General features: G+C 35.3%; 2 protein-coding genes across 6 annotated transcripts in view; one reads left to right on the top strand and one right to left on the bottom strand.

Moving 5' to 3' along the window:
• The window catches only part of LOC106880453 (uncharacterized), a 44601-nt gene extending 43548 nt beyond the window's left edge, over nucleotides 1–1053 (top strand). For all 5 annotated transcript variants that reach the window (XR_008267202.1, XR_008267200.1, XR_008267203.1 and 2 more), the window contains one exon: nucleotides 64–1053. The gene's annotated coding sequence lies outside the window, so the exon portion shown is untranslated. The remainder of the gene's footprint in view (nucleotides 1–63) is intronic.
• Nucleotides 1–14296, bottom strand: part of LOC106882671 (inositol 1,4,5-trisphosphate receptor type 1) — a 314426-nt gene that overhangs the window by 30425 nt on the left and 269705 nt on the right. The window contains exons 39-45 of the mRNA XM_052978577.1: nucleotides 11585–11752; nucleotides 9361–9492; nucleotides 5986–6163; nucleotides 4947–5182; nucleotides 2815–3015; nucleotides 1531–1641; nucleotides 1051–1146 (exon numbers count right to left, since the gene is read on the bottom strand). Coding sequence (XP_052834537.1) covers nucleotides 1051–1146; nucleotides 1531–1641; nucleotides 2815–3015; nucleotides 4947–5182; nucleotides 5986–6163; nucleotides 9361–9492; nucleotides 11585–11752 — 1122 coding nt within the window. The remainder of the gene's footprint in view (nucleotides 1–1050; nucleotides 1147–1530; nucleotides 1642–2814; nucleotides 3016–4946; nucleotides 5183–5985; nucleotides 6164–9360; nucleotides 9493–11584; nucleotides 11753–14296) is intronic.

Below are 14296 nucleotides of genomic sequence, written 5' to 3'. Positions count from 1 at the left end.
TCAATTCAGCATTCCGATTGATGTAAAACTATATCACTTTTTATAATTTTTTTTTTTTTTTAGCTTTTTCTGAGATAGAAACATCTGAAACTGAATTATAAGGATTTGGACACTGACAGACCTTTATGATACTTTCAAAGTCCAGCATTAAATTTAGCTTAATGCTGTTATTAAACTTACCAGATAGGAAACTTGTCTATTATGTAAATATGTAATATTCTACTGAAAATCCATAATATTTAAATGATTATTATTGAAGAAAATAAGTGAGGCAGTCAGCATTTCCAGCTTGGGAAGAACAAAGTACCACTAAGAATCTAATTTCAATTCAGATAAAGTATTAGTATTTGGAAGCTAAAAAGGTTAAAGTATATCTTGATAAATATCAATTTATGGTTGTAATGTTTGTGTTAAGGAACAAATAAACATTGATTAAGAAAGTTTACATAAATATTATCATAGTTTTATCCTTGCCTTTTGAAATCTTTATGTTTTTTATTTTTTTCAAAATTGATACTTTGAATTGATGCTGTCTCAAATAATTTACCTATTTCATCACTTTATCAGGTGAAATACAAAAATGAGGACAATTGTAATTTCAGTCGCACACATTTATTACAACGCAAAAAATTAAACAAGCACAATGCTGTTACTGCTCCCACCACCAGCACCACCACCAAAATCACTGCTGTCATCTTTATCATCTCTATCTGTGTCAATAATTCATGAAATAATACTTAAAAATCATTTTAAATTCATAAGAAAAAATCATTTTTAATGTTTTGAAGAAAATGATATAAGTGTGTTGCCCTTAAATCCAATCAACTTCTCCACTGAACTATTGATAATTTTATTTAGTTGGTATCTTATTCATTCTGAAATTGTATCTGTTAATTCAAAAGTAATGCTGATATCAAACTTATTCAGACCTTCATTAGATATATGAAGAGAGAGCAAGTCCATAGCTACAGATATCCACAAAATTAGGAGAAATATAGATATTATTCCAGAATTAGTGATATAAGTTCAGCATATCTAAGGCATACTTACAAGTTGTTTTGGATTCATGTTGTACAAAATTCTTTCAGCATTCTCACTATCATGTCGGCTTTCCATGATTGCCAAGAGTAATTTAGAAGCATTGTCCTGTAAAGAACATTTAAATAATGTTGGGAAGAGATCATAAGAGAAAGGAAATTCTGTCTTTGATAACCTTCCATAGTCATAAAATTAATTCTCAGTAACAACTCACCACAGTCTATAGTTTATGTTATCTCAGTATATCATGAGAACCATATGTTATCATTTTAAAGAAAACAAAACAAAAAAGAAATGGGATGAAAATTATACTGGATATCATTTAAAAATTACGTCTGAAGCAATTTGATTCATTATTTCTATTGTAGATATGCATGGCTATAAGAATGGAAAATTTGATAGAGTTATTGGCAAAAGTAAATCATGTTCTGCACAATTTATGAGAAATTGTTAATAATGCACTTGATAAACCATAGATTAAATTGGAAATACCTTTAGTCGAAGGACTAAACCCATTCCTTGTTTGCCAAGGGAATTGATGTCATTGAGTAGTAGTGCAATAATTATATCAATTCCATTACTCTCATGCATGGCGATTGCATTCTGAAAAATCAAAGCCAAAAAAATTTTTAGCATATAATAGAATATAATGCGATATGTAATTTTTGAAAACCCAAAGTAAGTTATAACTTATGAAAAAGTCATAAGAACAAATGCATCTGGAGATGGGCTGATGCTAAACAACATCAAAAACCTAAACTACAGCTAAAATAGGCCAAAATACATCAGAAACATTAACTGCTTACCAGCATACATACTACAACCACTCTCTCTCATAAATGCACTGCTTCCCCTTTCTTCCTCCTTTACTACAACTAGAACAGTAACAAATGTTGCTCCACAACAGCTAGCTGCACACCACTTTCACTTACATCATCCAATGCACCATCTGTTATTCTCTCACCATGTGGGATTTGTTTTACCAACCAAATCCCACACTACACTCTATTTCCCAATCCTTCATCACTGGAACCACAGCTGTGGCTAAGTCTCTGCTACCCACAACAACCTATACAAGTTCAAACTGAACATCATCTGAATCATTCTCACCAGTCTAGGAAGACCTGTAAATATAGAAACAGTCCTTCCTTCTCTTCCTTATAGACAAAAAAAATTAAATTGAAAATAGGAATTACACCCAGGTTTAAGATTAAGCATTTATTTAGTATTAGGAATGGCATCCTAATAAATCAAAAAAGATATGAAACTGCTCTCTCCCTCCTCTTCTTCATCATTGTTTTAATGTTCCCTTTTCCATACTTGCATGGGCTGGATGGAGTTTACTGAGGTAGATTTTCATTGGATAGATGCCTTTCCTGTGGCCAACCTTCACATGTTTCCAAGCAAGGTAATATTCCCTATGGCCAGACATGTTTTTGTGGGGTATTGGAAATGAATGACACTCCTTGTATGATGGTGACAACTCACTTATAGCTATCATGTGATGTCAAGATAAAGACACACACAGACAACAGGTTTCTTTCAATATCCATCAACCAGATCAACTTACAAAGCTTTGATCAACCTAGGGCTATAGTGAAAGACACTTGCTCATGGAGCAATGTAGTGGGACAAAACCAAAACCATGTGATTGGAAAGCAAACTTTTTAAGTATACAGTCACCCCCAGTGCCTCTAATGATTCAAATTTGTAGAAGTAACCCACTTATGAATCTGAAGGAACTTCTTGTTTACAAAATTATGAAGAATTGCCTACCTGGTTTTCATGACAAGGTCCTTGACAATATTCTGTTAGTGTTGTCAATGTTTGATTAATGAGATCGACATTTTGTTCGTTGATATACAAACCCAGCAAACCTAGACCACCTGTTGTGCTGCCACAGATGCAGTCAAGGAACTGTAGGGTCTCACACACCAAATTATAGTTTGATTTGTTGTTCTGACTCCTTAAGTAATTCTGAAGGAACAAATAAAAATAAACTAGACTGAAATTTGATATTTTTATGAAATCATTTATAATTTCTTTCAAAAGAAATAAGGGTTTAGGTATAGCTGGTTGAATATTTTTATTATTTTAAATCATTTTTAATAGCAAAATTATTGGAAAAGAACACAATTTGTTAAACAATAAAAATGGTAAAAGAAAAAATATATAAATACATAAAATAAAAAGGTATGCATATATCTTCACTTAATCATTGCATTAGAGAACAGTGTTCCCACCAAAAAGTTCTTAAGGCAACCTCAAACATGATATTATGTCAGGTGATTATGAAACTGAGGTACTGAATTAGTCTAGTATACTGATGGCACGTGCAATTCAAAGAAAAGCCTGGCATTACTTTAACCTATAAATTAGTGCTACAAAACTAGATACTATAAAGTTTGATACTCTACTGTTCCTGATAAGCTGTACTTTTAAGATAACTTCTATAACGAAGACAATCACAAAGAAGTAAAACAGAAAAAAACCCCAATTTCTTTGGGGTTGGGTAGCAAATGCTATTTCCTATTTGCTTACCCTTGGAAAGTATGAAAAATGGCTAATATTTCCTTCAAACTTTACTTTTGTTATATTTACAAGAGGGTAATCAAAAGAAACTGGAATTTTGCAAGATTATTTTATTCATTTAGTTTTACATGTTTACACTTTTATCACCTTCAAAGTATTCTCCATTTGAGGCAATGCATCAGTCCAGACACATTTTCCGCTGTTTGAAACTGCCCTGGAACTCTTGCAAAGTGATGCCTTTTAATGTCTCCATCGTTTTTTTTCTTCACCTCTTAGCTGTAGCACCAGCTTTTGTCACCAGTGATGACCTTCAAAAAAAGGTCTGGATCAACTTCCAACTGTTCTTTTGGTTCCTGACATGCATTAAGTCATGACTGCTTTTGATCTTCCATGAGCAAGCAAGGCACAAATTTTGCTGCAACTCATTTCATTCATAATTCCTCACTCAAAATTCGTTGGCAGGTCTCCTAGACACACGAGTCATATCAACAAGTTTGTTAATTGTTTAGTGATGGTCCTCCAAGATCAGTTCATGAATTTTCCTGATGTTTTCATTCACTCGGGAGGTCGATAGTTGCCCTGAATGAAGTTGGTCTTCAAGCAACAAGTGATCATTTCTAAAGTGTGAAAACCACTTGTAAACCTGGGTCTTGCTCATGGCAGCATCTTTGTAAGCTGTTTGAAGCACAACGACTGTTTTGGTTGCTCTTTTCCTCAGCAAAAAACAAAATTTCACAGAAGCATGCTGTTCTTTTGTTTCAGCCATTGCAAAAATCAACAAAAAGGGGAGAAGCACTGTAAAACAAAGATGCACTACATGGCAGAATGACTTCACCTAACAACAATGGTCAGCATACTGATGCCTGAGGGTTGCATCAAGTGACTTCCAGTGGTAGAAGCCTGAACTACAATGGGCTTGTCGCACAGAGAACGTTTCCAGTTACTTTTGGGTAACCCCTCGTATTCAAACCCCAACGAATCCCTCTGAACACATGGTTATGATGCTCTCCCACTACTCCTGTTCATGATCAGAGGTGCACATGTCGTCAGCCAGTAAGGGACATGCTCAAATGGTTATGGTCAAGTCACTGATAAGCAAATCTGTGGTATTGAGCAGAATATTTGCTATAATGATATTTCTGCTTCAGCCACTCAGTGATGAATCTGTCTGAAATGTAATGGAAAATAGGTCAATTTTAAAACATTCATGTCAAGGTCTCAAAAGCAAAGTTTGAAGGGAATAGTAATCATTTCCTTTGATTTCTAGATAGAAGCAAATAGGAAATAACACTTACTGACCAAAGACAAAAAATAAAAATAAAATGTTGTTACACAGTATAAGCAGTGTCAAACTGATTATCAGACTGGCTACCTACCTGTAAATCTCGGTTGTGATTTTCACAAAGAAGCTGTAAAAATCTCAAGATTGGTTGGAGTACAGCAATCTGGGGAGACACTTTGTTTTTATCTTGTATCATTGTTTCCTCCCAGCTTGTTGTCTTATTAGAATGAAACTCTTCCCCAGATCCAATCTCTTCAGTGTGACCAACACCTCGGCTTAAAGAACTGTCTCCTTCACTACTGATGATGGATATACCATCAACACTTTTAACTGTGAAAAATGTAAAAGAAAAGACATGAAATTCCAGAATATTCAAAGGAAAGAAAACTGGATAAATCTAGTTTCAGGCAGTGTAAAAAAAAATCTTTCTTATTCTGTGTTTCACTTTTGCTTCTCGGAAATAAAACTTTGAATTAATATTGTTGAAATGAAGTGAAGGATTTGTAGTAAGAAGTGAGGTAGTGGCAACAGAGATGGTATTGGGGCTGACGATATGCTGATAGAGGAACTGATGAGAATGATAGTGAAAATAGAAATTAAAGCAGTCACAGACGAGATGATAATGCAGAAGAGGAGAATGTGGAGATCGACACTGGTTTGACAGAGATGACCAGTATGCACATATCGATTTCAAATTTTAGCACAAGGTCAGTAATTTTGGGGGAGGGGTAAATAAATTACATCGACCCCAGGACTAAACTGGTACTTATTCTATCAACTCTGAAAGGATGAAAGGCAAAGTCAACCTTGGTGGGATTTGAACACAGAATGTAAAAACAAACGAAATTCTGCTAGGCATTTTGCCCAGCATGCTAATGATTCTGTCAGCAGTTTTGAAGGAGGAAGCTATTTTATACCAGGTGTTGAGACACAATAGTATGATAGGAACAGTGTCTTACTGTAGAGGAGATACATGGCTACTCTAGCTGGAAAGAGAGAGAAAAAGGTAGTGGTAATGAGGTGTCAGGATGTACACACACATACTTATATGTACACACATACATATAAAAACAGAGCTTATCTAAATTATCAATAATTATATCATATATTAATAATAAATAATACTTGCATACCTTTATTACATTCTTTCTGAGGTGAATTGGTCGTTATTTTTTTGCAGCTCAATGTATCACTGGTATTAACCATTATAGTATTCTTTATTTCAGCTTCTGCTTCCCGCATCTTGTCATAAAACACTTTGACATATATTTCAGAGTTTTTGTCTTTAGTCAATCTTGTATATAAAGATTTCTGAAAGTATATCATTATGTTATTAATTAACTGCTATGATTTTAATATTTTAATATCTGATATTAACAATATCAAACTAGGACAGACAAGAGAAACAGACTGATTACATGATGGAGTGGCTGCTATTACATCTTTTTAAATTAGGTACTACAAATTGTTTCTGCCCAGTAAACCCTGAGACAAGACAAGCCTCACAACCTGAGCCCATCATCAACAAAAGGTAGAAGCTAGTAACAGCAAGCTATTTTACCTTTCTAGGAAGCACAGTCAGTAGTGAAAATTTCTATACAAATTGATTTAGGTAGTGATCAATTGCAATGACCACATTAACACCATCTTTGCTTTAGCATCTTGATTTCATGGCACAAAGGTACTGCAATAGAGAGAGGTGCATTTTGCAGCAATGGACCACTGAGAACTCAATCTACAGAGAACCACCTGACAAAATGCTCATTTTTCACCAACATTAGAAACGCCACAATTGAGGACTAGAATAAGTTAGGATTATCATCATGCAGCATCCAAATATTCTCAAGTATATGCAGCAGGCTCTCTCAGTGCCAGTTTCAACCTGGAACAATCATGATACTAAGTCAGAGGTTGAAGTATTGACCACAGTATTTCTAATACCAATTACTCACCTTTAGATTTGGAATACTACCTTTTTACAAGTGTATATAGTGAGGTAATAAGAGAAATGTGCCTGGCTAAGAGCATGAAATAATGGTTGTGACAATGCTTGGATTCATGACCTAATGGTGAACTAGTTCTTTAGTGATTTAGTGCAATGAGTTTACTAACCTAACTTGTAGAGACTGAGCCATGACATATCGTTTTGTTAAAAGTAATGTATTCATATTCATTTAAAAATTACTCTCATTCAAACACATGTCATTATTGTTCTTATAATTACTACTAATTTTTATTTACTTAATCAGTGAAGGAAAAGTAGTACTCATGACCTAAATTGGCAGGAGAAATAGGGCAATTTATCCTGGTCCCAAAGCTTTCACCTGAATATACCTGATTAAAGGAACCCAAAAACCAAGTAGCAGTATTAATATAGTTGATGGAATAAGTTACCCAGTTAAGCCAGACAGTAATATGTTTAAGAACAGCCTATATACTCTTCACCATAACATTTCATTGGTATTACAGAACTTGTGAAGGCTATGTCACAGTTCCTTTGTTCTGATTAACCTCTCTTTCTCTCTCCCTCTCTACGTGTGTATGTATATATATATTGAACCACAAAAGAAACGTCACACATATACTAAATAGAAACTGGTTTATTAACGGACTGCCATAGTATTGATTGAAGAGTGCTAACTAAGAAACCATTCTTTCCTAATGATAAAATGTCATTTCCTGAAACATGTTTGACATCACATAGTGTCATGTGATGACAGGGTATCCTGGATCCAAAGAGATGAATTAAATATCTTGTGTGACCACCGTTAGCGATTATTACTGCCAGGCATCCTATGTGCATTGAATACACCAAACAACTGATAAAGGCCATGGGGATAGCAGCTCACACTCTTTTAAAACTTGCAGTGAGTTGTGCTGCAGTTGTCAGGTGCTCTATGAGGTTCAAGTCTGGACTTAGGGCAGGACATGGCAGTATCTGGATGTTGTGCTGTTGGAGGAAGTCTGTTGTCAACCTGGCAATATAGGCACAGGCATTGTCATGTTGAAACACGTGATTCCGATGACGGACAAAATATTGCACAATGTGAGGTCTCAACACTTGGTTGATGTAGCAAGCAACGGTGACTCCCTGGCCTTGGCCAATGTTGCCCCAGCCTTGGCCAATGTTGCCCCAGCCTTGGCCAATGTTTTGAAAGACCACCAACCCAAGTCTTTGGTTGAGTGCAATCTCACCCCATACCATGATGCTCTGTCCTCCTTATGAGTTTCTCTCCCCCACACAGCCATCAGCATGACATTCACACCTTCTTCCCCAAACTCTGCCATCTACCACAGAAATGCAATATTGACTTTCATGACTGAAGACTACAGTCCTCCACTGCTGATATCACCAGTTCTGACGTTTTTGAGCCCACTGCAGATGTGCCTGTTGATGACGATCTATGAGGATAGGGCTCCTAGCTGGACGTTGACAAGACAGATTGAAAGATCTCAGTTGGTGGCAAACTGTCACTGCACAAATAGATCTGTGGTGACTCCCTATGGTCTACCTAGCTGATTCTGTTGCCCTCTAGAATTGGTCCTGCAAGTGCTGTCGATACAGGTAGGAATCTTGACGTAATCCTTGATCAGCCACTGTGTGGACAATTATCCATGCTGTTTGTGGCTTTGTATCATTCCTCAGCTGCTCAATTGTTTGAATGTTTGAATACTGCAGCTGAAGTCATTAGCAATGATCCATGGACGTTGACCAGCATGGAGATGTCTAATAGCTTGCTCCCTCTGATTTCATGTCAGTCTAGGCATGCTTGCTGCATTCGGGAAACGAATGACAGGCTGGTAAATTTGGGTGCCTTTTATACTCAGTGAGTCAAAGTTTTGACCCTGCATCATGCTTTTCATAAAGATATATTCATGAGCATTACAATGTTCATGAAGGGTGAGTGAGTTTGAACCCTACATGCCATCCTTGTGCTTTCAAAAGAGAGTGGTGTTGTGGGTCAGTGATATCTTCCTAATGTCAAACTACCCAGAAATGTGATAAAATCTATATAATCTCAATATCATGTGTAAAACAATCTTTTACAGTGTGAGGTTTCTTTTGTTGTTCAGTATATATATATATATATATATATATATATATATATTTAAAGTGGTTTATTTTGAAAAGTGTTAGCAGTTATGAAAATTTTCAATTGCTATTTTTCATAAGATATTTAAGAAGACATGTCTGTCTGATGAAACCTCATTATATTTAAAACAGTATTTTATTATTCTTGAAAAACCTGTTTTTTTTTTAATGGTGTAGAAACAGCTGTAGTTTACTAGATGTGCCATTTGTTTGTATAAAATAATAAAACTGAAATGAATTTATCATTTAATGATTAAATTATTTAATTGTTCAATTTATTATTTTGACCTCCATTTCTAATTTATATTTATATATACATATAAATACACACACGCACAAAATAAATCTTTATGTTAAATACAAGGAAAATTCGATTACAGGGAATTATTTACAAAAATACAATAAGCTGGCTTGCCTGAATAACACTGTTGCCACCTTCCAGTAAAGCAATTCCAAGTTCAACAGTCTGTAAGAATATTTGGTTGCTCGCATTCTGGATAATGAGATCCACGATAAGATCAGAGGCACCTTCCTTGTCTAAATGGCACTAGAAAATGAACAAGATAAAACAAAATTATTTACACAAAGATGTAATTTTATATGAACTTTAGTGAAATTTGTCAATCCTTTGATCTCAGTTAAAGGTGATTAAGTACAGTCAGAAATGACGAAGGAATTGATTTATGATTAGTTACGATGAAAAAATGATATACCAATATGATTTAGCCACTCATAATCTTCAGTCATATCAGAAAACCTCAATGACACTGATACCTATTTTATAAATCCTAAAAAGACAGACATTTCCTAACATATTTGATGGTACAAGCTGTCCCGGTTAAATTTGAAAGTTGGCATAAAATGAAGAAAAGAAAACACAGTATCCCACCACAAAATAAAAAAATATTCTAAATAATCAAAAGATAATAGCTAGATTATGGCTGCGAGATAATAGTTTACTCATAGTAGCTGTCCTCAACTTCCACCATGGATTCAAGACAGCTCCCGAACCTGGCACATGCATTCCTAATTATGTCTCTGGGAGGTTCTTCAAACACCTCCTTGACCTTGGCCACCAGCTTAGCCTTGGTGTTGCAAGTAGAGTGGTTGGTGTCTTTCTCAACTATGTTCCATACATATTAATTCGTGGGATTATAATTAGGGGAATTAGGGGGCCAGAAATTGTGGCTAGTGAAGTCATAGAAATTCTCTGACAACTAATTTTGACTATAGTAAGGAGCCAAATCCTGCTGCCACACATATGGCCCTCCAGCTAGAGTTTGAGCACAGTCTCCAGCAGCTTTACACAGCAGTCTGAATTGAGCCTAAGGCCCTAATCAAAGACGTAGGGTAACATCATCCTCACTGAAGACAAACCCAAAGACCATCACAGTTTGAGAAAATTTGGTTTACATGACAGGTGGGACATGGATTGTAGGAAAGTCACCTGTTGTTCTGGGTGTTGTGCAACCAGTCCTGGCAGAAGTTCTTTTCATCTGAGAAGAACAAGATCATCCTTGGCTCAACAGGATACTTAAGCTTATTCAGGAGCTTCTTTGTCTTTGTCAAGTAATTCTTTCTGACCATGGCTGTCAGAATTTGTCCATTGTGTTTCTTGTATGAGTGGTAGTGAAGATCTTCATTCAGGGCCAGCTTCATGGTAGCAACTCCAACACCCACTTCTCATGACAAAGCCTGGCTTCTCTGGTTTGGATTTTTCATCACCTTGTCCTGCAGTTGCAGAATGAATTTCAACATGCAGACAGTCAGAAAACCTATTGTGTACCTTCCTGCTAGACACACTTCCCTATCCTTTGTTACAGCTATCCATGTCACATTTTACAGCCTTTATAGTGTTCACGGAGCATTGAGCAGCAGTCATGAGGCTAGCATTTTGATTTCTGGCATGTTCAAATGGCTTTCAGCTCTCCATGTCATGTCAGCTAACTTTTTCTCAACTATAACTTTTTCTCAACTATAACTTTTTCTCAACTATAATCTTTATGCTTTCCAACACATCACATTTTTCTTGAAAAAGGAGGCATAAAATTCGTCAAATTTAGCCTGAATACACTGCATAAAAGACACCTTTTTACCAAAAAAAAAAAAAAAAAAGGAAAAAATCTCAAAAGTCATCCTGAATCCTATATGCAAAGTTGGGCCTCTCATAGGTTTTAAAACACTAGAAACATTTTTTCCTAAATATACTGTGCTGAATTTAGGGTGTGTCTGATATGCCCAGGCATCTTTTATCCAAATAAATACAATAAATGTTATTGACATTTGAAGAACCAACAGTTCTTTGAAAGTGTAAATTCTGACTACTGCACCATATCAAGCATCTATCTTAAATACAAAACCCCAAAATATAATAGAAACTATTGTGTGGCACCATGTAAAAGTGCCCATGCGGTGCCACATAAAAGCACCCAGCACATTCTGTAAAATGGTTGGCATTAGGAAGGGCATCCAGCTGTAGAAACCATGCCAAATCAGACTGGAGTCTGGTGCAGCCACACAGCTTGCCAGCTCTGGTCACACCCTCTAACCCAAGACAGCATGGATAATGGATGTTAAATGATGCTGATGCTGATGATGATTTGATGAAGTAAAAGTTAAAATAAAAAATAAATACTAACTTGAACTTCATGGAGAGTCATTTCAGCTCGGCTGACCATTACAGAACCTGGTCCAACAATTCCTAAACTTTTCATCTGTGGTGAATTGGCATTAATACTCTCTCGCCTTGTTCGAAAATAATCCTTGCCATAATATTTTGTCAACAGACTCTGTCGTAGAGCCTCACCCTGCAATTGGAGGTAGTAAATGACATGAAACAACATCATTGGTCTTTCAACCTTAAACATATATGCAGAATACAATACAGAAATCAATTTTTAATTCAAATATTAACATTAGGCAGGATTAATGAACATGAAATTAAATTGAAATATTTCTTACCTAGAATTTGATAGAAAGAAAGAAAACATTTTTTTTTTCTTTTGAATAGTAAAAGTTTTTCTATGAAGGAAGAAATAGTCTAAGAAGGGACTAAACTTACTAAAAAGTTAACAATGACATCTTCGTAAAAGATGTCAATTTCAATCTTCTAAATTTCTGAAATATTGTCAAAATTACTTGCTACATTATTATGAATATATTCTAGACTCAAAAATAAAACCAAAAGAGAGATAATGCATGCTAAAAAGAAACAAATCTCAAAGCAATACCATACTATATAAAGGATTTTATAATACTTAAATGTCTCCTTGCAAGCAAAGATGCCTGTCCATTTCTTTAAGTTTCAGTTAAATCATAGACTGATACACTATCAGCTTAAATGTCAAACAGATTGATTATCTGGAGCTAAAAATTGGGTAAATTTACAAGTGAATCCAGTAGTCTTTTCATATATACTAAAAGTACAATTATAAAAGAGATGACTAATATTTAAAGTATTTAATACTACACTAATATCTATGTTCCTAATAGTCATTTTGTTAATGGACCCATGTATGCTAGTTATAAATGTAGCATTTTTCAAGATCAAAGACTTTTCTTATGCTCTAAAATATAGTAATTTCCTTCAGTTCTTTCTTTTACATTTTACTTGTTTCAGTCATTAAACTGTAGTTATGCTGGGGCACCACCTTGAAGAATTTTCAATTGAATGAATCGACCCCAGTACATTTTTTTCAAGTCTGTTACTTATTCTATTGGTCTCTTTTGCTGAACTGCTAAGTTACAAAGATGTAAACACACCAACACCATGTCAAGTAATGGTGGGGGACAAACAAAGACACACATACAAAGCATAGATATACATATACAACAGGCTTCTTTCAGTTTCTGTCTACCAAGTTCACTCACAAGGCTTTGGTCGGCCCAAAACTATTGTGGAAAATACTTGCCCAAGGTGTCATGCAGTGGGACTGAACCTGGAACCATATGGTTGGGATGCAAGCTTCTTACCACACAGCCATACCTGTACTTAGAACATTTATTAATCAGTGACTTCTGTTTCTTTACTTTCCAAATCAATGACATGAGATTACGTACTTTGATACCAATTGAACACTAATTTACTTCTTAACTAAGATTATAGAAATTTTAGCCATAACAATCTATTCAAGAGATTAAATTACAAAACTTCTAAACAGAACAGGCAGTAAAATCTCATTTCAATGTAAATATTTCAACACTGGAAATTTAATTTCATAAATATTTCAATATTGGAATATAATATCCAATGGTGATTAACACTTTCCATTTCATAAATCATTCACTTTCCAGTTTATAAATTGTCTGAAAAATATTAGCAAGCAAGTCACTGAGATATATAAACTAAACTGACTTGCCAAACAGATAAACAGTCATCTCTTAACGATTAACTAAAACGTGGTGAGGTGATGAAGCATGATCTTTGAATGTTGAGCCTCATGGAGGTGATGACAAATGACTGAGACCTTTGCAATCTCTGTAGAGAGAGCTTGTGGAAGAGGTAGACCCAGGAAAACATGGGACAAGATGGTGAAGCATGATCTTTGAATGTTGGGCCTCAGACAGAGATTTGCAATCTCTAACTGTGAAGGGAGCCTGTGGAAGAGGTAGACTCAGTAAGACATGGAACAAGGTCGTAAAGTGTGATTTTCAGATGCTGGGCCTCACGGAGGTGATGACAAGTGACTGAGACATTTGGTGATATGCTGTGCTTGAGAAGACTCATCAAGCCAAGTGAAATCTTAGTCATGGCTGATGCTGGTATCATGTAACTGGCACCCATGCTGGTGGCATGTAAAATCACCTGTGCTGATGGCATGTAAAAAGCACCCATTACACTCTTGGAGTGGTTGGTGTTAAGAAGGGCATCCGGCCATTGAAACCATACCAAATCAGACTGGAAACTGGTGTAGCTCTCTGGCTTACCAGTTCCAGTCAAACTGTCTAACCTATGCCAGCATGGAAAGCAGACATTAAATGGATGATGATGACAATTTTACAGATCAGTAATTAACAACAATATGCTTAGAAGTGTTTATCATTATCATCATCAATGTTTAACATCTGTTTTTCATACTGGCATGGGTTGAATGGGGAGCTGACTAACATAATTGCAATGAAGTTCATCTTTTCATATCTAAAAATAGAAAAAACCATACCAATAGAATTAACAGTGAACCATTGGTTCATGAGTACACAGGTACATTAGTAACTATAAGGATTGACCATTCATATGTAAAACAAACTGGTATATGTGTATGTGTGTGCATATGTGTATGTATACACACATACTCCAGTATGTTTTACATATGCATGGTCTTTATATGTATATATATATATATATATATATA

The sequence above is a fragment of the Octopus bimaculoides genome, chromosome 2 (genome assembly GCF_001194135.2).
Source record: "Octopus bimaculoides isolate UCB-OBI-ISO-001 chromosome 2, ASM119413v2, whole genome shotgun sequence".
Lineage (NCBI taxonomy): Eukaryota > Metazoa > Mollusca > Cephalopoda > Octopoda > Octopodidae > Octopus > Octopus bimaculoides.
Note: the sequence above shows the minus strand (reverse complement) of the source record. Positions and strands in the feature narration are given on the sequence as shown.